The 27474-nt window shown below is 59.6% G+C and overlaps 1 protein-coding gene across 8 annotated transcripts; it reads left to right on the top strand.

Moving 5' to 3' along the window:
• The first annotated feature begins 1141 nt into the window (after positions 1-1141).
• PLXNB1 (plexin B1) lies at positions 1142-27225 on the top strand. Of its 8 annotated transcripts, XR_012489572.1 has the most exons (39): positions 2088-2223; positions 5845-5895; positions 6579-7691; positions 8541-8723; positions 9058-9186; positions 9303-9403; positions 9707-9839; positions 10102-10258; positions 10560-10668; positions 10745-10853; positions 11246-11932; positions 12145-12267; positions 12427-12546; positions 12934-13027; positions 13111-13283; positions 13425-13576; positions 15044-15149; positions 15343-15479; positions 15796-15972; positions 16178-16349; positions 16523-16765; positions 17479-17655; positions 17733-17881; positions 18357-18457; positions 18558-18775; positions 18926-19104; positions 19266-19332; positions 19531-19677; positions 20369-20537; positions 20812-20915; positions 20992-21076; positions 21296-21468; positions 21641-21801; positions 21891-22038; positions 24001-24065; positions 24207-24282; positions 25247-25321; positions 26484-27102; positions 27143-27225. XR_012489572.1 is itself a non-coding variant. In XM_074312395.1 (38 exons), exons 3-38 carry the CDS (start codon positions 6585-6587, stop codon positions 26586-26588), a joined length of 6411 nt encoding a protein of 2136 aa, XP_074168496.1. In that variant the 5' UTR covers positions 1142-1246; positions 5845-5895; positions 6579-6584; the 3' UTR covers positions 26589-27225. The 8 variants fall into 8 exon arrangements, 7 of the variants coding, with proteins under 7 accessions (XP_074168496.1, XP_074168492.1, XP_074168493.1 ...); XM_074312395.1 differs by lacking the exon at positions 2088-2223 and adding an exon at positions 1142-1246 and having other exon boundaries at positions 26484-27225; XM_074312391.1 differs by lacking the exon at positions 2088-2223 and adding an exon at positions 1376-1490 and having other exon boundaries at positions 26484-27225.
• The last annotated feature ends 249 nt before the right edge of the window (positions 27226-27474 follow it).

Genomic DNA, 27474 nt, shown 5'->3' on the forward strand with positions numbered 1-27474 from the left:
GGACCTGTGGGCCTCGAGAACCTTTCAGAGAACCAAGTTGCTATACAGGGTCTGCAGGCGGGGACTTCTGCAGGCTGGCTCAGCACAGGCCTTCGGAGGCAGAAGTGTTTTCCATGAGGTGCCCTTGCTTTTTGGAGCCTGTGCTCAAGCCTGGGCAGTGGCCCCACATGTGCTATGAACCTCTGAGCACCTGGTCCCTTGGTCATTGGGTCACTTCATCCTGGGCGCTGTTTTCTTTGTAATGGTTCGCCAGGAGGGCACGGGATGACACGACCTCTGCACTTGGGACGCTCCCCTTCCAATGGGGTAGGAGATGCCATATCAGATGAGGGGCGCCGTGGGATTTGGAAGTCCCAAGTCCCCCTCTGGATGATGTAAGTCCTAAAGGGTGTGCACTTGAGTGAATGGATTTAAGGAAGGGAGGATTCCAGCCACTTGGAAAGGGCTCCCCACAAGCATCACAGGCAGGAAAGCCTGTGGCCGACTGACCTGGCTGAGATGGTGATGGGTATGGGAGTGTGGAGCGTAAGACCTGGGGTGCCAGATTGGCAGGCACCTGAGGTCTCGTGTCAGAGGCCAGGGATGAGGGAACTGGGGAGAAGGTGCCATGCTGGTGCAGACCAGGTACTGAGTGCCTGGCCCCAGGTGCTGGAAGGGGTGGAGGAAAGGGAGTGACCTGCAGAGTTGAGGAGGGAGAATTAGGAAGGCAGCATGAGGTAGCTGAGAGGGAAGGCAGACTCTTAATGGAGGGGGGAGCTGGGAAGAGGGTGCCTGTGTGGTATTAGCTTTTTGGACAGTAGCAGGTATGGATGACCTGAACTTTGTGGTTGAGACTCCTCCCAGTCTGGGGAGGCTCTGGGATCTTCCAGAGTGATGTGTATGTGACAAATTTTCCTCCCAGGAAGCCATCCCAATGGCCTTAAGCCAAAGTCCTCCAAAAGTCCTAATAGGATGGGCCAGGTCCTGGCTCCAGAGTTTGCAATGGGCAGGCCAAGGTGAGAAGGGCCCAGCAGGGGGCACAAATGGGCCCCTGGAGAGAACCCTTCGGCTCAGCGGTTCCTCCCTCCTAATGCCCAGGTATTTGTCAGTGAGGGAGTCTGGACTTGCCCAAGCTTCTCTCTTTGGGGTGGATCCAGGTACAGGCCTGGGAGAAAACGAAGGAAATGCGCCCTTGCTTGTGCACTTTTACAGCCGATGAGCCCTCCTGTAACAGCCAGGCTAGGTGTGGTATCACCTCCACTTGCCGGTGAGCAAACAGGCTTGTGGATATAGTCGGGGGCGGGGGTCAGGTTACTTAGCTTACTGATGGCGCAAACCCAGGCCCAACCCCAAAAGCTGCGCTCTTCCCGCACAGCCAGAGGTGGGGGCCGGAAGGAGGGGTTGGCTGTTTGGGAGTCCAGGGAGTAGGGGCAGTGGGCAGGACCCGGTGCAGTGGGAGAAACGAGGCGCCTAGGTAAAGAAAGTTGGAGGAGGCTGACTACGGGAGCCAGGTAAGGAAAGAGGAAGCTCGGGGCACTGGAGGGCAGGGGTGGTGCCTAGCTAACAGGCGGGGCAGGTGAGGGGCGTGGGTCCCACCCGGCGCTGGCGGGCAGGAATAGGACCGCGCTGCACTACCACACCTGAGGGTGCGGAACGCGACCCTCATCCCCGCCCCTCCAGTCCTGGGAGTGCTCCCACTTCCAGTTCCAGCGCAGCACAGGTAAGGCCCGGCAGGGACCGGGCGGGGTGGGGCTGCCGCGCTCCGCTTCTCTCCCTCCCACCGTCCGCTGCGACCCGCGTTGCCATGGCTACCGCCCGGGTGCCTGCCCCCCACAGGGGAGGGGTCAAGTCCCCCGCCCTCTGCAAATTCAGAGCCGGCTGGGCTGGAATGCGGGGTCCCGGGCGGCTCGGGGCGCGCGCCCGGCTCTCCCGGCTGCTTCCGGCCTGGCCTGGGCGGCGGGCGGGGGGAGGGCGGCCCGGCGGGCGCGGGGGGGAAGGAGCGGAGCGGGCCCGGACGACGCGGCTTTGTCTCCTTTGTTCGGGGCGGTGGCAGCGCCGCGGCGGGAGGGGCGGGCAGCGGGCGCAGTTTTCCGCCCCTCGGTCTCCGGGTAACAGCTGCGGCTCCGTCAGACCCACCTCCGGGGGGGGGGGGTTCGGGCAGCGAAGTCGCCGCGCGCAGATTCCCGAGCCCGGAGCGGCTGGCGCCCGCCTCGGCGCACTAGTCCCGCGGGGCCCAGCCGGGTGGTGAGTGCGGGGACCCAGGCCGGGCGGTGGGGACCCGGCACGGCGGCGCACCCCGGGGTGAAGGGCCTGAGGCTTCGAATCCCGCGGGGGCAGGGATAGCCCGGGTGAGTAGTGGGCGGCTTCGGTCCTGAGAGTTGGGACCACACTTCTTCGCGCGAAGGGAAACTCTGGCGGCTCCGCCTGTAACGCGATTGGGAGACAGAGGAGGTGGAGCTGCTCCTCCGCGCCCCCTCCTCGCCGCCGCCTCAGCTGGAACCGGCCGGCCCCTTCCCCGCCCTCCGAGGACCACTGGTGGGGTCCTTGCCCCGCGGTCCGGAGAAGAGGGAGGAGGGTCGGGGAACAGCCGATGGGAAGTCGAGGCTTCCCTTCTTGTAGTAGCAGCCATACCAGGCTGCGCTCAAGGCGGACTGTGAGCCTCCTGCCACGCACCCCCAGAGGGGGACCCCCCTTCTTGGTACACTGACGGTGCTTGAGTCCTCGCGGGTGCCGGGTAAATGGTGGATCCTCCCACCCCACGTCAACACACTGACAACAGGGCGAGCAGTGTGCGCTCCAGCACTGTCAATGAGTAACTCTTCTCCTGGCTGGACCCTGGGAGCCCAGCAGGATAGCCGAAAGGAAAGGCCAGTTTCTCACTGATCCCTGGGACTCGGGACACGGAAATGACGGCTGCTTATGATGACCCGTCTTCAGATGTGGAAGGGCAGAGTTTGTGAGCCCCTTTGGTTGGTGAGGACAGCCTCCCGAGGGCCCAGGTGGTGCTGGCTTTTTGCAGACAGAAGTTAGGCAGCCTTGGGCCCTGCTGAAGAGATCCACAGAAAGGTGGGCCAGAAGAGACCTCAGCACAGGCCTGGGCACAGGCAGAGAGTCTGTGGCTGTGAGTCTGGACGGGGCCTGAGATCTGCCGAGTGAGCAGGAGATCCTAGCTGTGCAAGTTGGGGACGTGAGGCCTGGCTCCAAACCATCCTTTTCAGCCTTCTCTGGCCCGGTCATTAACAAAAGTGGGGCTCACACCTTGTTCTCGGAGAGGCCAAGTAGCTTAGAGAACCCCGTATCTCCCCTATTGGCTAGGTTTCCTTGGCTATGAAAAGGGGGTTCTTTCAAAATACCAGGAGCACCGACTCTGTGTTAACCTGTTCTGAGTTGCTGGGGCCTCTGGATGAAAAGCCACATGCCCTGCCTTCAAGCAACTTCAAGTCCAGAGTGGGAGGGTGGAATGGGCAAAAGTGCCCTTGGTTGGTGCCACTAGTGCCAGGCACACACCGTGTCACGTTTAGTGGTCAGAGCACGCAGTCCTGCCTTCTATTCTGTAAATGGGGAATCTGAGGCTCATAGAGCCCAAGGCAGAGCTGCAGTGTACTCAGCACCCACCGGCTGGGCTAGCCCGGAAGGCTCCCTGGTACATGATGGCTGGGAGTCAAGTTAATGGGACAGACAGGGAGTGGGCATTCCAGGCAGTGGCAACAGCCTGTAGTTCAGGCCGGCAGGAATGAGGAGCATGTGTGGGGGAGCACTGGCGTGGATTGGATGGAAGAGGGTGGGCACTGGAGAGGTTTGACCTTTGTCACAGGCTCTAGGATGCCCCAAAGACTGGAGGGAGGGATGTGCTTGGATTCCCGTGAAGTGGGAGGGCCTGGGGCCTGCTCTGTGGCCTGTGGCAGAGGTTAAATGAAATAGGAGTGCCCAAAAGGGAGGAGAAATTGTCACTGTCCTTCTTTTCCTCCTCCCCTACTCAAGGTATGTGGGGAAGGGCAAGGGGTGCCAGGCCGTGTTCAGAGCTAGAAGAAGCCTGCCATTTTCCCCAGGGTGGGTCAGCCTCCAGCCTCCTCTGGCCTAGCCAGGAGTTGTTCTGATCCCACCCATCTTCCTGTGGGCCACCCAGTTGTGATTTTACATTTGGGAGTGTCTTGGTTGCTTCCCCTTAAGGGGTAGAGAACCTTGGCACATAGTAGGCTCTGAGCAAATGTTTGCAAATGAATAAAGGAGTGAGTGTTGGTCCAAGTATGGGCCGTCTGCCCCAGGCGCATCCCTGAGCAGGAGGTGGCCTCTGCCAGTCCCCAGGCAGACCCTGCCTTCCAAGAGGAGGAAACTTTCTTCTCTCACCCCTGGAAACAAGGTGGGGGGCTCCTGGGAAGCCTGGCTTTGCCACAGTCCTGGGCTTCTCGCCGGGTTCACGACTCTCCTTGCCGCCCCCTTCCCCACCCCCTCGGGCGGTGAACAGAGGCGGCCTTGTTCTTGCTCCCATAGTGCTGTCCTGTTCTCTGCACACTAAAAATGGAAACCCCCAAGCTATTTCGGGAGCAGTGCCCAGCAGAGCTGTGGCCACGGCTCCCCTGCTCCCGCCGGGCTGCTGGCTTCTCCTCCGATCCTTGCGCCTTGCGCCTAGCTCCGCTCACTCTGGGGCAGCCCCAGGGACGCCCCATGGGGCCCTGGGCTGGGAGGAGCTGACCTGGGCTGAGGGAAGCGCTCCCACAGGCAGACCGGCAGCTGGATGGATGGCGGGAGGGGCTGGGCAACGTGGCCTGGGCACAGGCAAGTAAGGGAAGTGTCTCCCGGCCTGTAATGTATAGCCTGTCTCAGCACTTCACCAACTCCTGGTGCTCCTGGCTGGGGACCACCCGGGGCTGGGGAAGATGGTGTTGCCATGGTTTCCTGGTTCCAGCAGGCTTTAGCTGGAGCCTACAAGGAGGAGTGTGAAGAGAGCAGGCACCCAAGTTCTGGGAGCTCCTGCGGATGGGGGGCTCAGCTGGGCCTGATGGTGACTTCTTTTAGGACAGCACCCCCCCCTCCCCCCCGCAGGGCCCTGGCTCTGCTCTGACCTTCAGGGGAGGAAATAGCAAGAGATGGCCTGGCTTCCACAGCCCTCTAGGATAGGGCTTGAACCAGGGAAGTGTGCGTGGAGCTATATGTGTGGGTGTCAGAATGTGGTGGTGGTGTGTATGTCTTTGGTAGGTGGGTGTGACATGTGCCTGTGCAAAGTGCATGTTTGTGTGATTTGTGTGTTTTTATGTCTAAGGAGGTTGTCGCTATGTGGATGTGTCTTTGTGCAGGTGTATAAGCATCTGTGTGTCTGTCTGTGTTTCTGTGTCCAGATTGTATCTGCACATCTGTGGTTGTATGTAAGCACCCATGTGCTTGTGTGTGGGTGTGTACACGCAGGTGGGGTGAAGCATATGCTTGGTGTGTGCGAGCATGTGTCTGCTTATGTGCTAGTGGCAGTTTGGGCTAGGACAGCCCCTGTCCTGTATGGAGAGTATATACCTGGGTGCCTTGATAGAGTGGACTCTGGACAGAGGGTGAGAATGGGAGAGTGCCAAGAAGGGAGAAGAAGGGGCTCCAGGGGGACATGGCCATGTTGGGGGCCTGACTGGGCCCTGCCAGCCATAGGGCTCCTTCCTAGCTGCCCTTTCCCAGGCCCTGCGGGTGCCTGGTTCCGTTGCCCTCCCCCTCCCTGTGTGGGCTCTGAGGAGGCGTCCCATGTGGAATGTGTTTGGTGGCCAAGGGCCAGGCTGGGCCCAGTTCCACCGGCAGGCTGGCCCGCGGGAAGGGGGTACCTCTGTGAGGCTTCCACATGCCTGCAGCCCAGCCACCAGCTTCATGCTCTGCTTTCTTCTTGGCTAGGTGACTCACACAGGTCATGCAGTTGTCGCCTGACCCAGCCGGCCCTGCCAGGTGAGCCTGACTTCACACCGAGGCATCTGGAAGAAGTGTGACCTTCATCTTTTCTGGGGGCTCTCCAGGATGGGGTCCAGGCTTTCAGGCCCCATCCCTGGCAGCCTTAACCTCCCTCTTCTCTCTGGCCCTTTGGTTCTATGCTTATTACCCTTCTGGATTCCTGCCTGAAAGGCCCTTCATCCAATTCTTGCCCTGCCCTAACCTGCGAGTGGCTCTTGGGACCTCGCCCTCCCTCCTCCTTCTGCCCAGGAAACTGACGTCTATGAAAGGGGCGCTGCTCCGTCCTCAGGGCTCTGTGCCTCTCCTTCAAGTCCTCTACTCTCCTGCCCCTTCCAAGCCCCGGTCCCTGGGGATGGGATGTTTCCTACAATCTGCCCCTTTAGCCTCTCACCCTTGGACCCTGTGGTAGGTGACACGGCGCAGTGTAGGGTGAGGGTGGGGTGGGGTCCAGCTCCCCTGAGAGAATAGTGCTTGTAGAGACGGGCAGTGTGGAAGTTTCCAGAAAAGATCTCCTGACCCCTTGCTAATGTGTGATCCTGGGGGCATCCTGGTCCCCAGTGCCTGTCTAAGCCTGGTCCTCTCCTCACCCCCTGGGCTAGGAGGGATATCTTGGCAATGGCATAGCCCTATCCCTCACCAGTGGCCCCACGTGAACCCTGCTCCAACTCTCTCCCTGCCAGGTGACCATGCCTGCCCGTGGCCCAGCTCTTCTCCAGATGCTCTGGGCCGGGTGGGTCCTTACCCTCCAGCCCCCTCCACCAGCTGCTTTCACTCCCAACGGCACATATCTGCAGCACTTGGCACAGGATCCTACCTCAGGCACCATCTACTTAGGAGCCACCAACTTCCTATTCCAGCTGAGCCCTGGGCTACAGCTGGAGGCCGCTGTGCCCACTGGCCCTGTGCTAGATAGCAGGGACTGCCTGCCACCTGTGGTGCCCGATGAGTGCCCCCAGGCCCAGCCTACCAACAACCTGAACCAGCTGCTCCTGGTGAGCCCAGGGGCCCTGGTGGTGTGCGGGAGTGTGCACCAGGGCGTCTGTGAGCAGCGGCGCCTGGGCCAGCTTGAGCACCTGCTGCTGCGGCCAGAGCGGCCTGGGGACACCCAGTACGTGGCTGCCAATGACCCTGCGGTCAGCACAGTGGGACTGGTGGCCCAGGGTTTGGCTGGGGAGCCCCTCCTGTTCGTGGGGCGGGGATACACCAGCAGGGGTGTGGGGGGTGGCATCCCTCCCATCACCACCCGAGCCTTACGGCCACCGGACCCCCAGGCTGCCTTCTCCTATGAGGAGACTGCCAAGCTGGCCGTGGGCCGCCTCTCTGAGTACAGCCACCACTTTGTGAGCGCCTTTGCACGTGGCACCAATGCCTACTTCCTGTTCCTTCGTCGGGACCTGCAGGCTCAGTCGAGAGCCTTTCGTGCCTATGTATCTCGCGTGTGCCTCCGGGACCAGCACTACTACTCCTACGTGGAGCTACCCCTGGCCTGCCAGGGTGGCCGCTATGGGCTGATCCAGGCTGCAGCTGTGGCCACATCCCCAGAGGTGGCCCGGGGGGAGGTGCTCTTCGCAGCCTTTTCCTCGGCCGCTCCCCCCACTGTGGGCCGGCCCCCGTCAGCAGCAGCCGGGGCATCTGGAGCTTCTGCCCTCTGTGCATTCCCCCTGGACGAGGTGGACCGCCTTGCGAATCGCACGCGTGATGCCTGCTACACTCGGGAGGGCCGCACCGAGGACGGGGCCGAGGTGGCCTACATCGAGTATGATGTCAATTCCGACTGTGCACAGCTGCCTGTGGTGAGTCCCAGCACTGCCACAGCCCTTACCCATCTTTGAGGCCACTGGCCAGGAGTCCCCTGCCAAGCAGCTGCCTGGAGAGTCTGAGGGAAGTTGGTGGTAGTGTGGGGGCGGGTCAGGTCGGTAGATGTTACACACTTGGTGTCTGGGCCGTGGAGGCATGGCAGACACATAGGACCTATGGTAAGCATGGCAGTCTCCTCGTACTGGACGCTGAAGGGGTAGCCTTTGTGTAGGTGGACTGAGACGGTGTCTGGGGTTCTGGGGTATGGCACAGCCACCTCGAATATGTGTGTAGGGGTAGGACCTATTGTTTTAGGTTCTTGAGCAAGAGGGCAGGTGAGGTTGAAACTTGTTTAGCTCTAGCCTCAGGATGGATAAAAAAAAGGGAAGAAGCCGCACCCGTGAGTCAGTGAGAGGTAGCAGGGCCCAGGTGAGTGGACTTGGAGATGAGGGTGCAAGCTTAAGAGAGGCTTTGGAGAAGCGGTCCAGGAGAAGCCTCCTCTTACGCATACACTGCAGGAAGCAGCTCCCAGGCCAGAGATGGGTGAAGGTGGGGCCCCAGGCAGATGGAGATCAAAAAAAGGGGAAGGAGTGGCTGGAGACTGTTCGAGACAGCTGGAGATAAGCCCCTAAGGCAGGGCTAAGGATGCCACTGTGGGAGATGTTGTCAGGGAGGGCTGGCAAGGGGCCTGGGGCAGGGACGAGGCTGTCCCAGGAGGCCCTGCAAAGACAGAATTGTTCAGGGAGGGCTGGCAGGGGGCCTGGGGGAGGGGATGGGGTCGCCCAGGAGGATGGTGCAGGGAGCTTATCCAGGGAGGGCCTTATGGTGCTTCCTGCTGCCTACAGGACACTCTGGATGCTTATCCCTGTGGCTCAGACCACACACCCAGCCCCATGGCCAGCCGTGTCCCCCTGGAAGCCATGCCAGTTCTAGAGTGGCCAGGGGTTCAGCTAACAGCTGTGGCGGTCACCATGGAGGATGGACACACCATTGCTTTCCTGGGTGACAGCCAAGGGCAGCTGCACAGGGTGAGTTCACAGGAAGTGCTGGGCCCTACCCCAGTGTCTGGAGGGGACAGGCTGTTGGTGACCCAGCCTGGGCAGAACCTCCCCTGTGACCTCTGGGGCTGGGATGTGGGATCTGACATGCTCCTGGCCCCAGGCTGTGAGAGATGACCTGTGCTCTTCTTCCTAAGGCCGGGTAGTGTTCATCTATGATCTGATCCCCCACTTCTGCCCCCAGGGCTGGGTGGTGTGACCTGTACTGCTAGGAGGAAATATGCCTGTACATTGTGGGGAAAGAGGGCCCCTTGAGCCTGTGGCCATGGTCTTGGGTCCCAGACCTTGTGGTCTCTGATCTCAGGTCTACTTGGGTCCGGGAAGTGATGGCCAACCATACATCACACAGAGCATCCAGCAGGGGTCTGCGGTGAGCAGAGACCTCACCTTTGATGGGGCATTCGAGCACCTCTATGTCATGACCCAGAGCACAGTGAGTGCCAGGCGGGAGCTGGGGCCTGGCTGCTGGGGGTGGGGGGGTCTTGGACGGGGCCAGGGTGAGCCCCTGGTGTTTGGATGGCTGGCTCCAAGTCCTCTTTGCTGTCACAGCTTCTCAAGGTTCCTGTGGCCTCCTGTGCCCAGCACCGGGACTGCGCGTCCTGTCTTGCTCACAGGGACCCTTACTGCGGGTGGTGTGTGCTCCTCGGCAGGTCAGTGCTCTGCTGACTCCTGACCCCTTCTCCAACCCCACCCTCAGCCTCTTGCCCTCAGGGCTCCTACATACCTGCCCTGCCCAGGATTCCTGATCCTTGGCCCTGGACTCTCAACTCCTGACCCCAGCACCTACTCTGTCACTACCCTGGGTATCGGTGCCTTGCCAGGGCACACACAGCCTGGTGTCATGGCCCCCTTGAGGATCCTGCCCAGGTCCCCAGGAGCATAGGTGTTCCTGCCCCATGAACTCCCAGTGGCCCTGTGAGGGTCACAGGTGGACGCTCATCATTCTCGTCCAGGTGCAGTCGCCGTTCCGAGTGCTCAAGGGGCCAGGGCCCAGAGCGGTGGCTGTGGAGCTTCCAGCCTGAGCCGAGCTGTCTGCAAGTGGCAGCTATGAATCCTGCTAACATCAGCCGAGAGGAGAGGAGGGAGGTGAATGACCAGAGCAGGCGGGGCCCTGGTGGGGATGGCTCTGGTAAAGGGTCGGCACCTTGGATTTTGGTGTTGGATGCACCAAATACCACATGGCCTTGCATAAGTCACGTCTCTTGGGGCCTCACTTTCTCCATCTGTTACTAACCAGCCAGAGGGTGCTTGGGGGGGCTGATGCCTGCCCACATTGGGTGCCCCTTAAGCTTGAGCCCTGATCTGCTGCCCAATGGCTCCAACAATGTGTCCTGGCCTCTCTTGGCAGGTTTTCCTTTCTATACCTGACCTGCCACCCCTGTGGCCAGGGGAGTCGTATTCCTGCCACTTTGGGGAACATCAGAGTCCTGCCCTGCTGACCAGTTCTGGTGTGATGTGCCCCTCACCAGAGCCTAGTGAGGCCCTAGCGCTGCCGGAAGGAGCCGGTGGGTGAGGGAAGGGGTCAGCCCCAGGGCCTGGGAGCCCTGCCCTCCTCCCATCTTGCTCCAAGGGGTGTGGTCGGGGTGAGGTGTGAATCCAGAGCCCTGAAGCGACGCCTTTCTCAGAGTCCCCCACTAGGCCCCATTCCCTTAAAGTCCCCATTTTGTGCTCTATGGACTGTGTTCCCCTGACCTCGGGTAGCCTTCCCCATTTGGGGTGCATACTCTGTGTGGTCTCAGGACATCGGCTCGGGTTCTGAGCACCCCTCCACACTCCTTAGCCCTGGCCTCCTCTCCCTTTTTGCAGACCACATCCCTGTGAGTGTGGAGCTCAGGTTTGGCGCCGTCGTGATTGCCAAAGCTTCCCTCTCCTTCTATGACTGTGCAGCCATCGCTGAGCTCCACCCTTCTGCTCAGTGAGTCCCTCACCCTGTCCCCGAGACCCAGGGCTGCCCCGTGGCGACCCCTGCCCCATGGTTGTGCTCTGTGCAGGTGCCAGGCCTGCGTGAGCAGCCGCTGGCGGTGTAACTGGTGCGTCTGGCAGTACCTGTGCACACACAAGATCTCGTGTGATTCCGGGCCCATGGTGGTCAGCCAACAGGTGAGCGTGACTCTGGGCTGGGCCACACGGGGTGTTTGGGGTCCCCTTATAAGGGTTTCTCTGATGGCCTGGGGTCTGTGTGCCTGCCTGCCCATGTGAGCACCGGAATTGCTGTGTGTGATGGACTCACTGGAGAAGGCTGCCGGCGTCCTGCCTGTTTTAGGAGAGGACGTTTGTAGCTGAGAGGCGGGGAGGTCTGGGCCTCGTGCCCCACCTCAGCACAGAGGCCTGGAGCCTGCCCTCCCCTTTTCTCCTTTGGAGAATTAATGGGCTGTTTTTGTTTCTCTTTCCTTGGTCTCCTTTCCTCTTAACACTCCCTTTGCCTGCCTGCTGCCTGCTCCCGCGCCTGCCTGCTGAGTGGCCTCTCTCGTCTTTCTCTGCCTCCCCCTCAGAGCCCGCTTCTTTCCTCAGCCCCTCCTGCAAGAGATGCACCCACTCCTTTCCCACCTGTAGACCCCAAGGCCACGGTCAGCCCTGCTCCTGACACCCTTCCCATGAAGCCTGGGGCTCCCTCCTCAGCCCCAGCCTCAGATGTTCCATCTGGGGCCAGGCCTTCCCTGCTCAGCCCCTGGGGGCCATGGGCAGGTCCCAGCCCCACACCTGCCTCGGCCTCCACAGAGTCACCGCTCCATGAGGAGCCTGTCCCTCCCAGCCCCCCGGACAGACCTGGAACTGCTATCCCTGCTGTCACTGACTTCGGACCCACGGCCACACCCGAGGACCTCTTGGCCTCCCACCCATCACCCTCAGATGCAGCAGCACAGCCCCTTGCCCCTGCAGACCCCGGTCCTGAGGCCTTCCCCTCTGCGGTACCCCTGGACCAGCCCCCCAGCACTGCTCCTGCCACCACTTTCCCAGGGGCCGCTGGCTCCACGAAGCCTGCTCTGGACTGGCTCATGAGAGAAGGCGGCGAGCTGCCCGAGGCGGACGAGTGGACAGGGGGTGACACGCCCGCCTTCTCCACTTCCACCCTCCTCTCAGGTGATGGAGACTCAGCTGAGCACGAAGGCCCTCCTGCCCCCCTCATCCTCCTGTCCAGCCTCGACTACCAGTACGACACCCCCGGGCTCTGGGAGCTGGTGAGGCCCAGCCCAGGAAGGAGGCCTCAGGGGAGGGCACTGGGGCAGGTGCACACTCGCTCACCTTGCGGTTCTGCATCCTGCATCGGCAGGGATCGAGGGGCAGGGTGAGGGCTGCAGCTTCATGCCGACCTGGCCCCTGGGGCTCTGTGTGGGAAATGACGGGGTGGCAGGGTGGGCTCCATAGCCTGCCTCGCTCTTGGTGCTTGCAGGAAGAGGTGATCTGGGGGGCAAGCTCCTGCCCTTGTGTGGAGAGTGTTCAGGGCTCCGCCCTGATGCCTGTGCACGTGGAACGAGAAGTCCAGCTGCTGGGCAGGAACCTGCACCTCTTCCAGGTAAGCGTGTCTTGCTTGCAGTGTCGTCATGGCCTCCTTGGCTGTTGGCAAATCATATACAAGCATGAGGGAGCAGGAAGAGGGCCCCAGGTCTCAGACCCAACCCAGGGCCCAGCTCCTGAAGCTACCCGACAGCACAGCCCTGTCCTCTGCCCTCAGGATAGCCCAGGAGACGAGTGTGTGATGGAGCTGGAGGGCCGCGAGGTGGTGCTTGAGGCCCAGGTGGCGTGTGAGCTGCCTCCAGATACCCAGTGCCGTGTCACGTGCCAGCCGCACCAGGTGCAGATCATGAGTGCCTGGGTGGCCACAGGCTGGCCACCACCCTTAGCTGGCTGCACCACCCTCATCCCAGCCCAAGTTCTGACCCCGTGACCCTTGGTTCTCCATCTCTGACCTCTGATCCTCGTCCCGTGGGGTCCTTGTATCCCAGCTCTGACTCCCCACCCTGTGGCCCCTGGCCCCACTGGGTCCCTACATTCCAGTTCTGCCTGTGACCATGTGTCCCAGGAGTCTTGGTAGCTCTAACCTCTGACCCTATGGTCCCATGGTGTCCCTGTACCCCAACTCTGACCTCTGACTTTGTGTTCCCACAATGAGTCATTTTGGTCCTTTCTCTGACACCCCCTCCCCTAGCCCTAGACTCTGACCCCACTTCCATTTGTCCAGCTCAGCTATGAGGCTCTGCAGCCAGAGCTCCATGTGGGGCTGTTTCTGCGTCGGGCCGGTCGTCTGCGAGTGGACAGTGCCGCGGGGCTGCATGGTGAGCTGCCTGGGGCTGCTACTGGCTGGTGGCAATAGGGCTCTTCCAGGCCTGCCTCTCACACTTGTCTCTGCCACCCCCAGTGGTACTATATGACTGTTCCGTGGGACACGGGGACTGCAGCCGCTGCCAAACTGCCTTGCCCCAGTATAACTGTGTGTGGTGCAAGGGGGAACATTCACGTTGTGTGGCCCGGGAGGCCTGTGGCAACACTGAAGCTGTGGCCACCCAGTGCCCTGCACCCCTCATCCACTCGGTGTGTTGAAACTCTGGCATGTACCTTCCTCACTGCTGCCCTTGGAGGGAGGGTGGGCTGCTGTGGGCCCAGGGGGCCCCAAGCGGGGAGGCTGGGGCTGTCTCCCCATGCTGCCAGTGAGCCGTCCTTGTCCTGGAACAGGTGGAGCCACTGACTGGGCCTGTAGATGGAGGCACCCGTGTCACCATCAGGGGCTCCAACCTGGGCCAACATGTGCAGGACGTGCAGGACATGGTCAGGGTGGCCGGTGTGCCCTGTGTGGTGGATGCTCAGGTGTACGAGGTCTCTAGCAGGTGAGCTGGCTGGACCAACGCGCCAGTGGCTGGACTCTGCGGTTGGCTTTCCTGCTCAGGGCTGCATACCCACTACTCATCTGCCCTCCCCTGTCCCCATTCTTTGGTTCTGGTCACAATGCCTCAGTGCTAGGGTTGCCGTCATGCACACACCTTTAGCTTCCGGGCCTGGGCTGCTGGGGGTGTCATTCCTGGACCTGGGGCCCAGCCACTGCCTAGAGCTGTCTGGTGGTTCCGCTTCCTGGCTGCACCCAAGTGTCCTCGCCTGGCTTTGAGTGACCGTGGGTATAGTTGTGATAGCAGGGTCTTCAGATTCCAGATAGCTATGCTCAGGGGCTGGCCTTCCCACCGACTGACTATTCTCCCCTAAGTATTGCCCCAGGCGGGCTCCTCCCAGAGGCAGATGTGTAGCACACCTGCTGAGTGCCAGGCTTCTCCATCCAGTCCCTGAGATCCCTGCCTCCCAGGGCTCATGGGTTACAGAGGTTCTGGCTCATGGGAACACGCCTGGCAGTTGCAGGGTCCCAAAAGTGCATACATGGGACATCGCCACGGAGATACCCACAAGCAGCAAGTCCCAAACCCGGCTGCATGTAAGGGTTACCTGGACACCCTGTCCAGAGCCACTGCAAAGCAGATCCTTAGACTCAGCCGTGGAAACCTGGGTCTGTGGGCCTGCGTTGGGGCCTGGTAATCTATGTTTTAAACAAAACTTTGCTAGAGCATGTAGCTTTTCCCCCTCAATGTGTTGTGACTAAGAACTTTACTGTCTAGACTGTTAATGATTTTAGAATCATAAAACTAAAGAAATTTATGAAGTGATTTATAAAGTGGTTAAAATATATTCTGACTGAAGTCTCTCCTGGATAGTTTACACATCACTTGTTCTATTTCCTCAGAGTATTTGCAGTGACCGTGACAATGTCACGAAGTTAAGCCACAACAGGCTGCACATTCTGGAAATTAATTTGCCCCAAGCTTCTGTTTCCTGGCCAAGAACCAGCATTTTTTTAGATCGCTCACTTTCCATTCACATCTATCCTCAGACCTGACTGGAGGCTTTCAGGGACTTCTTTTCATGAGGAAATCAAATTTCCACCACTTTGTAAGTGGTGCTGTGCACACGTTGATGACGGCCAGTTGGACCCACTCATTAGCTGAGCAACTCACCCCCACAACCAGCCTTAAAGGGCTTCTTTGTAAATTTGTGCCACACAGAAATTCCTCCTTGTTAGGGGGGCTTGGGGTTGGACTCAGATGATTAAACCACAAATGTTAATTCTTAGGTGCCAGAGCCTCCAGGTATGCCAGAAGGAATTCCCTCCAAAGCAAGAAAGATTTCTGTCAATCTTGTGGAGGATGGGGAGGGGGGAGACCACCTGACTTAGTGGGGCAGGGAGGCACAGCCAGGTCAGTTTGAGGGGCCCTTGGTGTGGCCTGGCACCCCAGTCTGCTCTGTGCCCACAGCCTCGTGTGTATCACTGAGGCCAGTGGGGAGGAGGTGGAAGGCACTGTCACAGTGGAGGTGCCAGGAAGAGGACGCGGCATCTCAGACTACAGCTTTGCCTACCAGGTACATGACTGCTGAGTTGTGCCCCCCTCCACCACCTCAGCTGCTGATGGGCCACCCCCTCTGGTGGCTCCTTCCAGCCCATCTGGGTTCACCTTCCTGGGCTCCCCACCCCAGGGTCTTTTTGTCTGCCTCAGCTCCCATGCCGCTCTGTCTCTGGCCTGATGCCTGTCTCTCCCTATCCCCCTTCCCACAGGACCCAAAGGTGTACTCCATCTTCCCAACACGGGGCCCCAGAGCCGGGGGCACCTGTCTCACCCTGCACGGCTCCAAGCTCCTGACTGGACGACTGGAGGACATCCGAGTGGTAGTTGGAGATCAGCCTTGTCACCTGTGAGGGCTGCTTCCTGCTTCCTCATTCTATAAAAATCCATGCATTCCAGGGAGAAGACGGAGGGGTGGGATGCTGGGGAGAACAGAAACAGGGAGAGGGCCAAGTTTGCTTCATCAGAAAGTGGCCAGACCCTCCTGAACCTGGAGCTGTCGTGGGAATGCAGTTTCCAGGGTCCTCTGTGGAGAAGGCCGTCAGCACTGAATGGAAGTGAGCTGAGGCCTGCATGGGTCCTGTGTCTTGGGACCGTCCCTTTCTCCTTCCTGTGCCCACTCTGGCCAGCCAGGCCTGCCTTCCACTCCTACCTCCCTTCCATAGGCTATTGGAGTACCAGGAAGAGCAGCTACAATGTGAGACCAGCCCACACCCCACGCCTGCCACGCTCCCTGTGGCTGTGTGGTTTGGGGCCACTGAGCGGAGGCTTCAACACAGCCAGTTCGAGTACACATCAGACCCCAATGTCACTTCTGCTGGCCCCACCAAGAGTTTCCTCAGGTACTGGGCCAAGGGCATGGCTGCATGACGTGTGGCAGGGAGGTCTTTGCAGATCCAGGACATGGGTGGTTCGTAGGGCTTTATTGCTGGTGGGAAGAGGGACCACGTGGCTTTGGGCTGGGGATGAGCTAACCTAACTGGGACCGGCCTGGGCTTTAAAGCCTGGTTCTCCTAAGCCATGAGTGGCTCACGTGCTGTGTTACAGTGGAGGACGTGAGATAAAGGTCCGTGGCCAGAATTTGGATGTGGTACAGACGCCAAGAATCCGAGTGACTGTGGCCCCACGAGCACTTGGGCTGGGCCAGGAGCTCGGGCGGAAGCGCCGCGTGATCCCGGAAACAGCGTGCTCCCCTGGAGCCTCCTGTGGCGGTCATCACGTAGGATACCCGTAGGATACCCGGATACCCCTGCCTGTGCTGGGCTAGTGTCGCCCACCGCACCCAACCCCGCCCTGTGGACAGCCGTGGGTGGCGGGTACCATCTTCACTGGGCCCTGTTTTTGCGTGCCCCCTCAGCTGACCCTCCCCTATCGTTCCGCCCACTGCCCCAGTTTGAGGAGCCATGCCATGTGAACTCCTCTCAGCTCATCATGTGCCGAACACCTGCCCTCCCGGGCCTGCCTGAGGACCCCTGGGTCCGCGTGGAATTTATCCTTGACAACTTGGTCTTTGACTTTGCTACGCTGAACCCCACACCCTTCTCCTATGAGGCTGACCCCACTCTGAAGCCCCTCAACCGTGAGGACCCCACCATGCCATTCCGGCACAAGCCCGGAAGTGTGATCTCTGTAGAGGTACTGCTCCTACTTGGACCCAAGGCGCTTCACTTTGCCGGACAGTATTGCTGTGTGTGGCAGAGGGGGCATGACAGCAGAGTAAGGATGGACCTGGCTCCTCGCCCTTCATGTGGCGCGAGCTGAGCAGGCGGGTGGTGGAGTGCCTAGCCTGATGCACAGAGCAGAGGCCTAGGTCCTTGGCCTGGGTCTCGACACACTCCATGGCAGGCGTCAGAATGACAATATATAAATGGTTTGGCACATGCAGTAGGTGGGTGGCGTGGTACACAGTAGGTGCCTGGGCTGATTCCCATTTGACAGCCTGACTCACGTAGACACACACTAGGCACGTATTCTGACACATGCCATCGGTAGACAACCCATCATCACTGACCTGGCAGGCCAGCAGACAGAGGAGGGGTTCTGGCTTTGCTAGGCAGCTGGGCAGAATTTGGGGCAACTTTAGAGTCTCCAGACTTTTAGCTCTGGAGAAGGTAAGACTTGAAGAAGAAGGATAGCGAAGGGTCAGGATGGGGGCGCAGAATGGAAGACGTCCACAGGACTGTCACTCCACATGCAGGGCTGAGGTGTTCAGGCACCGTAAGCCCTGCTTCTGCGGCTGAGTCTCAGGACCATCCTGCCCATAATTAGGGAGATAGGATCTGAGTGACCACCAGCTTCTTCCCTCAGCGAAGAGTTCTGAGTGATAGATCAGTGGCCCCATGTTCCAGGGGGAGAATCTGGACCTTGCAATATCCAAGGAGGAGGTTGTGGCCATGATAGGGGACGGCCTCTGCGTGGTGAAGACGCTGACCAGGAGCGACCTGTACTGCGAGCCTCCTGTGGAGCAGCCCTTGCCCCGGCACCATGCCCTCCGGGAGGCACCTGATGATTTGCCTGAGTTCACGGTCAGTGGGCAGGCTCCAGGCTGGGCCGGGCATTGGGCCTGTGCTGCAGCCTTGCTCACAGGTGGCTCCCCATACAGGTGCAGATGGGGAACCTGCGCTTCTCCCTGGGCTTCGTGCAGTATGATAGCGAGAGCCCTATGGCCTTTCCTATGGCAGCCCAGGTGGGCTTGGGGGTGGGCACGTCTCTTCTGGCTCTGGGTGTCATCGTCATTGTCCTCATGTACAGGTGGGTGCTGCAGATGGGGCTGGGTCGGGGCAGGAAGCGGGCTGTGGCTGAACTGAGAAGCAGACTAGACCAGGGGTCAACAAACATTTCCTATAAAGGGCCAGAGTAAATATTTGGCTAGGTGGTCTTGGTTAGAACTGCTCAACTCTACCATTCTAACACAAAACTCCCTTGGACAATAGTGCAAACACATGAGCATGGCTGTGTTCCAATAAATCTTTATTTACAAAAACAGGTCAGGGGTATATTTGACCTGGTTATGGTTTGCTGATCCCTGGGCTAAACTGTGCTGGGCTAGACAGGACATGGGTGGCTGTGACTTGTCTCGAACGTGATAGGCTGAATTATTCTGGGCTAGGCCTTGGCTTGGTTGGGCATGGCTGGGTTAGGCCTAAGCAGGCCTGGGCCACGTGGGACCAGCAAGGGCTCTGGCCTCCTCTAGCCTTTCCTGTCCTGACCTTGGTGTGCTGAGCAGGAGGAAGAGTAAGCAGGCTCTGAGGGACTACAAGAAGGTCCAGATCCAGCTGGAGAATCTGGAGAGCAGCGTGCGGGACCGCTGCAAGAAGGAGTTCACAGGTGAGGCTGCAGAGAAGGGGTCCCAGGCTCCAGGGCTGTGCCCAAGCCTGCTCCTATAACATGGGACAGGCGCCCAAACCTGGCCTTTTCTGCTCAACAGACCTTATGACTGAGATGACAGATCTCACCAGTGACCTTCTGGGCAGCGGCATCCCCTTCCTTGACTACAAGGTGTATGCTGAGAGGGTCTTCTTCCCTGGGCACCAGGAGTCGCCCTTGCACCGGGACCTGGGTGTGCCTGAGAGCAGGCGACCTACTGTGGAACAAGGGCTGGGGCAGCTCTCCAACCTGCTCAACAGCAAGCTTTTCCTCACCAAGGTGCAGATCCCACCCCTGACCCTCCCCCACGCCTGGGCCCTCCTGGCCCCGCCCCCTCGTGGCCCCGCCCACACCAGCCCCGCCCCTTCTCCATCCCTTGGTTTTGGAATAGGCCCTTCCCTCCCACCCATTCTCTCTCTCTGGCACCAGTTCATCCACACCCTGGAGAGCCAGCGCACCTTCTCAGCTCGGGACCGTGCCTATGTGGCATCTCTGCTCACCGTGGCGCTTCATGGGAAGCTTGAGTACTTCACTGACATACTCCGTACCCTGCTCAGTGACCTGGTGGCCCAGTATGTGGCCAAGAACCCCAAGCTGATGCTTCGCAGGTCTGTGTGGGTGTCAGTAGCAATGGGGGCCGGGTGGCTGCGGACAGCTGGAGCCAGGAGCGGAGTCAGGACCTCTGGGGCCTGGAGGTCTGCAGAACAGAGTCCCGTGGACGCACCTGCTAACCCTGCCCCAGCTAAGCCCCCCTTTCCTGTCATTCCAGGACAGAGACAGTGGTGGAGAAGCTGCTCACCAACTGGATGTCCATCTGCCTGTACACTTTCGTCAGGGTAAGGGACGCAGAAGTGGATGGGGCTCCCCTCCAGGGAGGGGCAGGACTGCAAACCACGCAGCCCCCAGCCTGCATGCAGCATGTCTTCAGTCACCTTAAGCCCTCTGCATCCTTCCCTAGTGTGGGTTGTATCCCATACACCTGGGCCCATGCCTGTCACCTGTCCCGGTGGCTCTAACTGCCTGCCACTCTCCAGGACGCAGTAGGGGAACCTCTGTACATGCTCTTCCGTGGCATTAAGCATCAAGTGGACAAGGGGCCGGTGGACAGCGTGACTGGCAAAGCCAAATACACCCTGAATGACAACCGCCTTCTCAGAGAGGATGTGGAGTACCGTCCCCTGGTGAGGGAGAATGTGTGTGCGCGTGCTGGAATGTCAGTCTTGGTGAGGGTGAGGAGGGTGAGCCTGTGTGATTGTGTATCTGTGTCTGTGGGAGAGAGGCCTTTAGCTTACAGGATAGAAGGTTGAGGATATGGCGTCAGAAGGTCCCCAGGCTTGGGGTGTGGTCATGGTGGCCATAGCCAGCTCTGCCCTCGCCCAAGTCCTTGCGGTGCCAGGACCTGAGTGTTTGCCTGACCGGGGTCTCAGTGTCCTGCCAGGAATGTGATGTGCCCACCAAGCGGGGAGCCACTCTGGCAGCCCTGCCCATCACATCCCTCTGGGTTTGCTTTCCCCTTAGTGACCCACCCCAAGTTCCTTTGGGAAAATCCCTTTCAGGCTCTGCCAAACCTGCTCCTCCTGGGGATTTTCCTCCGGTGCCTCAGCTGAGCCAGGAGCCTGGAGACCCGAGTTAAGAGGGACTTGTGTTCCCTCATTTTTCTGCCACTCACCCCATTGATATTTACTAGTGTGTTATGCCAGGGAGCCTCTGCCCTTGGGGGACGCAGGCAGGTGAAGAGACAGGAATTAGGGCTGTTTGGTGTTTGGAGGTCAGAGGCAGTGGCTTCCTCAGGGGTTGTCCTGTCCTTGGCCTTGTGTCTTGGTCTTCCCACGTGTGGCATGAGCCCTGAATGCTCCCATGTGTCCCATGTAGACCTTAAATGCCCTGCTGTCTGTGGGGCCTGGGGCCGGAGAAGTGCAGGGTGTGCCTGTGAAGGTCCTGGACTGCGACACCATCTCCCAGGCCAAGGAGAAGATGCTGGAACAGCTTTATAAAGGAGTGCCTCTCGCCCAGCGGCCAGACTCCCGCACCCTGGATGTCGGTGAGAGCAGAAGGGAAGGGTGGCCTGGGGACCAGAGCCAGAGTTAGGGCCGGGCTGGTCCTGGACCATCTCTGCTGGCAGCTATCGTCCAGTGGGGGTGGGATGTTATGAGTGGGGGCAGAGCTGGTGAGGGGGACCTGCTCCTGGTCTTTGGAGAGGTTGGGTAGGGCTGCCCCTAATGGAGGTGCCTGTGTTCCCGTGGAGGAAGAGACAGGTTCCATTGCAGGAAGGGTGTCCTGGAAGCCCTAGACCATGCCCCATTTTGCCCTTGCAGAGTGGCGTTCTGGGGTAGCCGGGCATCTCATTCTTTCCGACGAGGATGTGACTTCTGAGGTCCAGGGTCTGTGGAGGCGCCTGAACACTCTGCAGCATTACAAGGTGGGAAGGGTGGGAACCAGAGGAGGGGTATGGTGGGGTGTGGCTGATGGAGGGGGTCACCAGCTGTGGTTAACAGGTCCCCGACGGAGCAACTGTGGCCCTGGTCCCCTGCCTCACCAAGCATGTTCTCCGGGAAAACCAGGATTATGTCCCTGGAGAGAGTGAGTACTCTCCCACCCCAATTATGGCCCTCTGCCCTTGCTTTGCCCAGTCCCCAGTAATGGGCAAGAGCCTGGACCTCGGGGTGGGCTGTGTCTACTTCCCTTCCACCCAGAGAAGCCCTCCACCAGGTGCCCCCACTACTGGGAGTTGACAGGACCCCAGGACCCAGGGGAGGGGGTACGTGATGAGGGCTGATAAGTGGTGGGGTCTTGGCACAGGGACCCCCATGCTGGAGGATGTAGACGAGGGGGGCATCCGGCCTTGGCACCTGGTGAAGCCCAGCGAGGAGCCTGAGCCGCCCAGGCCGCGGAGGGGCAGCCTTCGGAGCGGGGAGCGTGAGCGAGCCAAGGCCATCCCTGAGATCTACCTGACCCGCCTGTTATCCATGAAGGTGGGGCAGGGACAGGACAGGCAGTGAGGTCTGGGCTGGGTAGAGAACAGTCACTCGTGGGATTTGGGGGTGGTATGGGGCTCACACAGGCCTGGTGCCACAAGGAGTCTGAGGTTGGGCTGGGGCTGAGGTCCCCTTGCTGACCGCACCTCTGTACTTCCCCTCCCCGCAGGGCACCCTGCAGAAGTTTGTGGATGACCTGTTCCAGGTGATTCTCAGCACCAGCCGCCCTGTGCCTCTCGCTGTTAAGTACTTCTTTGACCTGCTGGACGAGCAAGCCCAGCAGCATGGCATCTCCGACCAGGACACCGTCCATATCTGGAAGACCAACAGGTGGGGGAGGGGCCAGGCAGGCCAGGTGTGCAGGACCTTCTCTTTTGTCTTTGAAGCACACTCACTGGCGACGCCTTCCCTGTCCGCAGCTTGCCGCTGAGGTTCTGGATCAATATAATAAAAAACCCGCAGTTTGTGTTCGACGTGCAGACATCCGACAACATGGACGCGGTGCTCCTGGTCATTGCGCAGACGTTTATGGATGCCTGCACCCTGGCCGACCACAAGCTGGGCCGGGTGAGTGGGTCGGGGTAGAGGGCATGGGTGGGTGGGGCAGCGTGGGGTGGGCAGTGCTATGCAGGTGCACAGATTCCAGGCTTTCCTGAGAATCGAGGAGGAGAGCCAGGCAAGGCCTCTGCCTCCAGGCCCCAGGCCAGGCTTTGTCCCCAGGCTCCCTGGGAGGTGGCGGTGCCTCAGTTATCAAGAATGAGCAAGGGCAGGGATGCTGTGTGCTGATTCATGGGGTTAAGACATGGCAGACAGTGCAGACTGTGGGTGGCAAGAGCAGGGCCTCTGGGTGAGGGCTTACCCCGAGGTGGCAATGGGATCCATTGCAGGCCTGGGAACTGGACGGGGGTGAGGGGTGTTAGACTTGAGTGTTAAGTTCAGTCTTCTGGCAATTGTGCAGTGGATGGACTGGAGCCAGGAGTCCAGACAGGGAGCTGTGCTGTCCTCAGGACCAGCAGTGGCCAGGTTTAAGCGGGACAAGAGGGGGTATAGGGCAGGCTGAAGCTGTGGGTTGAATGTGGGGAATGAGGAAGAAGGAAGGGTCACTTGGGATTCCTGGGTCTCCGGCTGTGGTGAGTTTAGACTTGGAGGAGGTGAGCCCGAGATGGTGGTGGGGCCACCAGGAGGTTTCCAGGTGGAGATGTGGATTCTACTGTTGCAGGGCAGCTCCAGGCTGCCTGGTGCGTTTGATTCCTAAGGGCGGTGGAGGTGTCTGCCTGCCAGTGCAGAGAAGAGAGGACACTGCCAGGCATGGAGGGCGGTGTGACGAGGGATGCTCAGAAACAGAGAGGAGAAGTGGTCAGGGCCATCTGGTCACACAGAAGGTGGCATGTGTTGTCACCGTAGTCAGAGTCCAGAGAGTCCCGTGACAGATACGGGGTAACCCCTAAGACTGCTCAGGCGCCCTGCAGGCAGGGATCCTCAGGTCTGAGAATGGGGCTCTGCTTAGCCCAGTCCCTGGAACAGTTGCCCTGGGACCTCTTGAGAGATACATGACCTCTATGAAGAAACAAAGTGGAAAGTTCCACTGTGTAGCGCTATTTTGGGGGCGACTTTTGCTCTGCGTGCTCTTGTTCTGCCTGCGATGCACTGAGCACCGCAGGGCCACAGCAGGGCCCCGTGGCCACCTCCACAGTGGGTGCTGTGTAGTGGCTGGTTTTCTGCCTGATCGTCACACTGCCTCCTTCCAGCCAAACTGCAAATGCTTCCTGGGTAGCTCAGCAATAGTCCAAACCAGGAATGCCAAGTGTCCCGCATGGAGAGTTGTTGGGGAGGCACGCACCCTTCCTCGGGCCCAGGGCTCCCATTCCTGCTCACAGCGGGTGGCGCGATCTTGCCTCATGCTCCCAGCAGGATCAGGATGAGGCAGCAGGTCCAGGGAAGGGAAGCATCCTGCCCAGAGCCCACAGCCACTGGGGCAGAGCTGGGCGTGGACCCCAGTTCAGTAGTAGAGGATGTCTGGGTGTGTCAAAATTGTGGGCTCTGATCTGAGAGACTTGCTTCAAATCCCAGCTCAGTCACTCAGGAGTGAGGTAGTCTGGGCAAATTACTTAATCTCCTGGGTCAGTTTCCTGATTTTTAAAATGATCACATGGGGAACAAACAGCATGTGGGGAAGCAGCACAGGGCTGCACGTGGCACTGTTCCCTTCCTGCCCTGCATGCCAGTCACCTGCTGGATCCAGGTGGAGGCATGTGGAGCAGAGAAATGACCTTGGAATAATCTGGGGGAAAAGCTCGAGGGGACAAAGGCAGAGACTGGATGTCAGTGGAATGGGGGCGTGGAGGAGATCTTTGCAGAAGGAAATAGCCTAGGGTGACCAGCCATCCCGATTGCCTGGGACTGTAGGGCGCTCCTGGGAGTCGGGACTTTGAGTTTTAAAACTGAAACAATGCTGGGAAACAAAGTTGATCACGTTCCAGGGTCTCTCATTCTCCTTTCCCCTTTCACTACTTGCCTGCTGGCGCCCAGGACTCCCCCATCAACAAACTTCTGTATGCTCGGGACATACCCCGTTACAAACGGATGGTGGAAAGGTACGAGGGCAGGGGAAAGGTCTGGAGGGGGCAGAGTGGACGGATTGGTGGGTGTTTACAGTTAGAGGCCCAGGGGTGGGCCTCTGGGGTGAGGAGTGGGGTTGTTTCCCCAGCGGCTGCTGTCCGCATGGTCTCTTGCAGGTACTATGCAGACATCAGACAGACCATCCCCGCCAGTGATCAAGAGATGAACTCCGTTTTGGCCGAGCTGTCCCGGGTACGGTCCTCTGTCTGCTTGTTGGGTTAAGCACAGGCCTCCTCCCCCTTGAGAGTCCCTCCCGCTTCACGCTGTTCCCTTTGCAGGGAAGTACCTCAGTAGAATGTTCCAGTTGTCATTTTGAAAGACCAGGACTCCCAACTTTTCATCAGAGAGCAGCAGGGGTTCTATCCTAGCAGCTGCCACCTCACCTGACCCAGCTGGGTGCTGGGAGGCCTGCAGCGCTTGTTGGGGTCTGTGGATGACAGCCCCACAGCAGCTAGGTGGCTGGGATTCAGCTCAGGACCACCCGGGACAGCCTGGCCTTGTCTTCCTATGGCTCTTGATTTCCTTGGTGGTGTAGACATGTCCTTTCTACGCCGGAAGCAGCCCCGAACATCAACCCCAGGGAGCCTATAAACACTGTTTCTGAAATGATGATGATGACGATCATAACTACAGTAATAATAGCAGCTACGATTTGGGGGGTACTGCTGTGTGGGGGACGCTTTGTCTTCTCATTTGTTCCCCACAAGAGCTCCACAAGTTAGGTGATGTCAGCTCCATTGTCCCGAGGAGGTTGAGGCTCAAAAGTGTCCCTATAGAGGGGCCTGACTGTCATCTCAGGAAAGACTTGAGTGAGATCAGAGCAGAACAATGCAGGGTCACAGCCTGAGCGGCATCTCTCTCGCTTGGCTCTGCAGTCCCCTGGGATGACAGAGGGTCCCCGCTGGAACCTCAAGGGGGAGAGAGGCAGGGCCCTGCTGAAACTGCCTACCTGGGGTGTCTTCACCAGGAGGCCCTTTGGCCCTGACCCATCCCTAGCTGAGCATGCCTGGCCTGTGACCCCTGATGTGTAGGGGGGCCCATCCTTTCCTCCATCTCCCAGGCCCCCTTCTCCCTCCTCCACTTTCCCTAAGTCCTGGGCCTCCTCTGGTGGCTGGCGGCATCCCTCATTTCTCTCACCTCTCTCTGTCCTCCCTAGAACTACTCTGGAGACCTTGGGGCACGAGTGGCCCTGCATGAACTCTACAAGTATATCAACAAATACTATGACCAGGTGGGCAGAACCTGGGGCCCTGATGGGGGCTGAGAAGATGGACGTGACAGGGGATCTGGCCCTGTGACTCTCATGGGGACCATTCGGGAGCCCCCGGCTCTGCTCCCCAGCACAGATTAGGGGAGGGGCTGGGCATGGGAAGCATTCTTCAGGCATGCTTTCTGGTATTGGTGTGCTCTTACCTGTCCCCACCCCCACATCCGGGCTCCTCAGCAGGTCTCCCAGGCATGGTGGTGGTGGGCAGCTGGGTCCTACCAGCGCCTGGAGATGGTGTGTAGACTGCGCTGGGGGGACACAGCTGCCACCTCTGCCCTGAACTTGCCGTGTCTCATATCCCTACCCAAGTCCACGGGTGGCAGGATGCTGTGCCCGGCCATCCCTGTGGGTGTGGGCGGCATCGGCTTCGAGAGAGGAGGGTCCAGGCACAGTGCCAGGGGTGGGTGAGGGCACAGTGGAGCCGGTGAGGGGTCTTTCTGGAGGATTCCTGGACTGAGCCTCTAGATCAGAGCCCCACCAGTCAGCCTACTGAATGTGCCAGAATCGTCCACGCGGACATTTGCGGGAAACCAGCGATGTGTCCGTTGCTGTTTAGAGATAAGGAGCCTGCCTCGTGGCCCAGGCCTAAAGTGAGGACAGTCGTTTAACAAATGTTCAGTGTGAAGTGCAGGCACTTGCTCTGAGTGGTGTGAGCCTCAGCGTCGGGCATGGGGGACGGGGATGTGTGATGCATCTTGTCCCCTGTGCAGACACGGCGGGTGAGCCCCTCCAGGTTCCTGCTGTCCCTCTGTGGTGGCCCTCATTTGTGGTTCTGTTGTTCATGTTTGGCCAGTATCTGGCCAGCACAGGGCTTCTAGGGGGTTTGTGGGGAGAAGGCCAACACGGCGTGGGGAGCTGATCTCCACTCCAAACGATTTTCCTGGGGGAGGTGGATATTTGTTACCATGAGTGCTAAGTATTTCAGTCTCCACCTCACTGATCCTTAAAACCCCACAGTGACTTTGCTGAGAGTCTCCCCTCCCGCTGAAGCCCTGAGGTCACATGGGAAGTAGTGAGTGGTACTCCCCACTGTGCTCCAATACTGCGGAGGCCCCTTGAAGTTTGCGGCAAAGGCAGGCGTGGAGGCAGGAGGCCTCCCCTGACGGCGTCGGTCTCTGTGTTTCAGATCATCACTGCTCTGGAGGAAGATGGTACGGCCCAGAAGATGCAGTTGGGCTATCGGCTGCAGCAGATCGCAGCGGCTGTGGAAAACAAAGTCACGGATCTGTAGGGACCCGGCGAGCCCTGCTGTTGCCTCAGCCTCGCCTGGGCAACTCTGGAACCTTGAGGGACAGACCACCTTCTTAGATGCCTATAGTGCCTGACAAGCAGAGTTAGTGGAAGGTGGCCCACAGTTGCCTGGTGGCTCTGGCCTGGGCCCTGCTGGACTTACCTCGCAGACCTGGAGCTGTGAGGCCGTTGGGGTGGTACCCCGCCTGCTCCCCAAGCCCCGTGAGCCTGTGGGCTGTTTGTGGGATGTTAGTCTGTGGGGAGTCAGGGACTAAGGGCTTCCAGAGAGTGGCTGGAAGGGCCTCCAGCCGCCGGAGAGACTGTACTGTTCCTGAACACTGGCCTTCACCCCACCGGGATTCCGCGGGGAAGGAGGAGGACCCCTACTTCCTGTCCTGTCCTCCATCAGCCCTGACCTCAGTTTAGCTGCCTCTGGCCTTGTTGCTGCTGCCACGTTCCTAGGTCCGAGAGATGTATGCCTTTCCTAGGCCTCTGCACACTGACCCCTCAGCCTGGTTGGCTGCCTCAGGGCCACCCTGCCTCGGAGGCAGCCAGTGGTGAGGGGCATCTGCTGCAGGGGGCCTTGGGGAGAATGGTGGCCACACTGACCCAGTTCTTTATTAAAGGATAACACACTGCGTGGCGTCTGGTATGTGTGGGCTCAGCCCAGCCCCTCCCTTAGTAGGAGGGTGCCAGCTGTGTAGCCGGGGGAGGTCTCATGGCCCCCATATAATGCTCCAGACTGCAGGGCTGGCTGGGCTCTCCCTGGCTCCCAGGCAGGGCTTGCTGGGTCAGATTCCATGAAGGAAATGAGAGCCCCATCCAGGACAGGGCTGGGGAGGCCTGCAATCCATGTGTGTGTGTGGGGGTCTGTAGTCTCTTCGGGG

Source organism: Rhinolophus sinicus, linkage group LG10 (genome assembly GCF_036562045.2).
Source record: "Rhinolophus sinicus isolate RSC01 linkage group LG10, ASM3656204v1, whole genome shotgun sequence".
In the NCBI taxonomy this organism is placed as follows: Eukaryota; Metazoa; Chordata; class Mammalia; order Chiroptera; family Rhinolophidae; genus Rhinolophus; species Rhinolophus sinicus.

Bases quoted from the DNA above. Each gene is read 5' to 3' on its own strand.
- PLXNB1 (XM_074312395.1), top strand. From the start codon at position 6,585: ATGCCTGCCCGTGGCCCAGCTCTTCTCCAGATGCTCTGGGCCGGGTGG. The intron at 10,854-11,245 runs GTGAGCGTGACT...CCTCCCCCTCAG, and splicing joins CCATGGTGGTCAGCCAACAG to AGCCCGCTTCTTTCCTCAGC. The intron at 16,766-17,478 runs GTACTGCTCCTA...CCCATGTTCCAG, and splicing joins GAAGTGTGATCTCTGTAGAG to GGGGAGAATCTGGACCTTGC.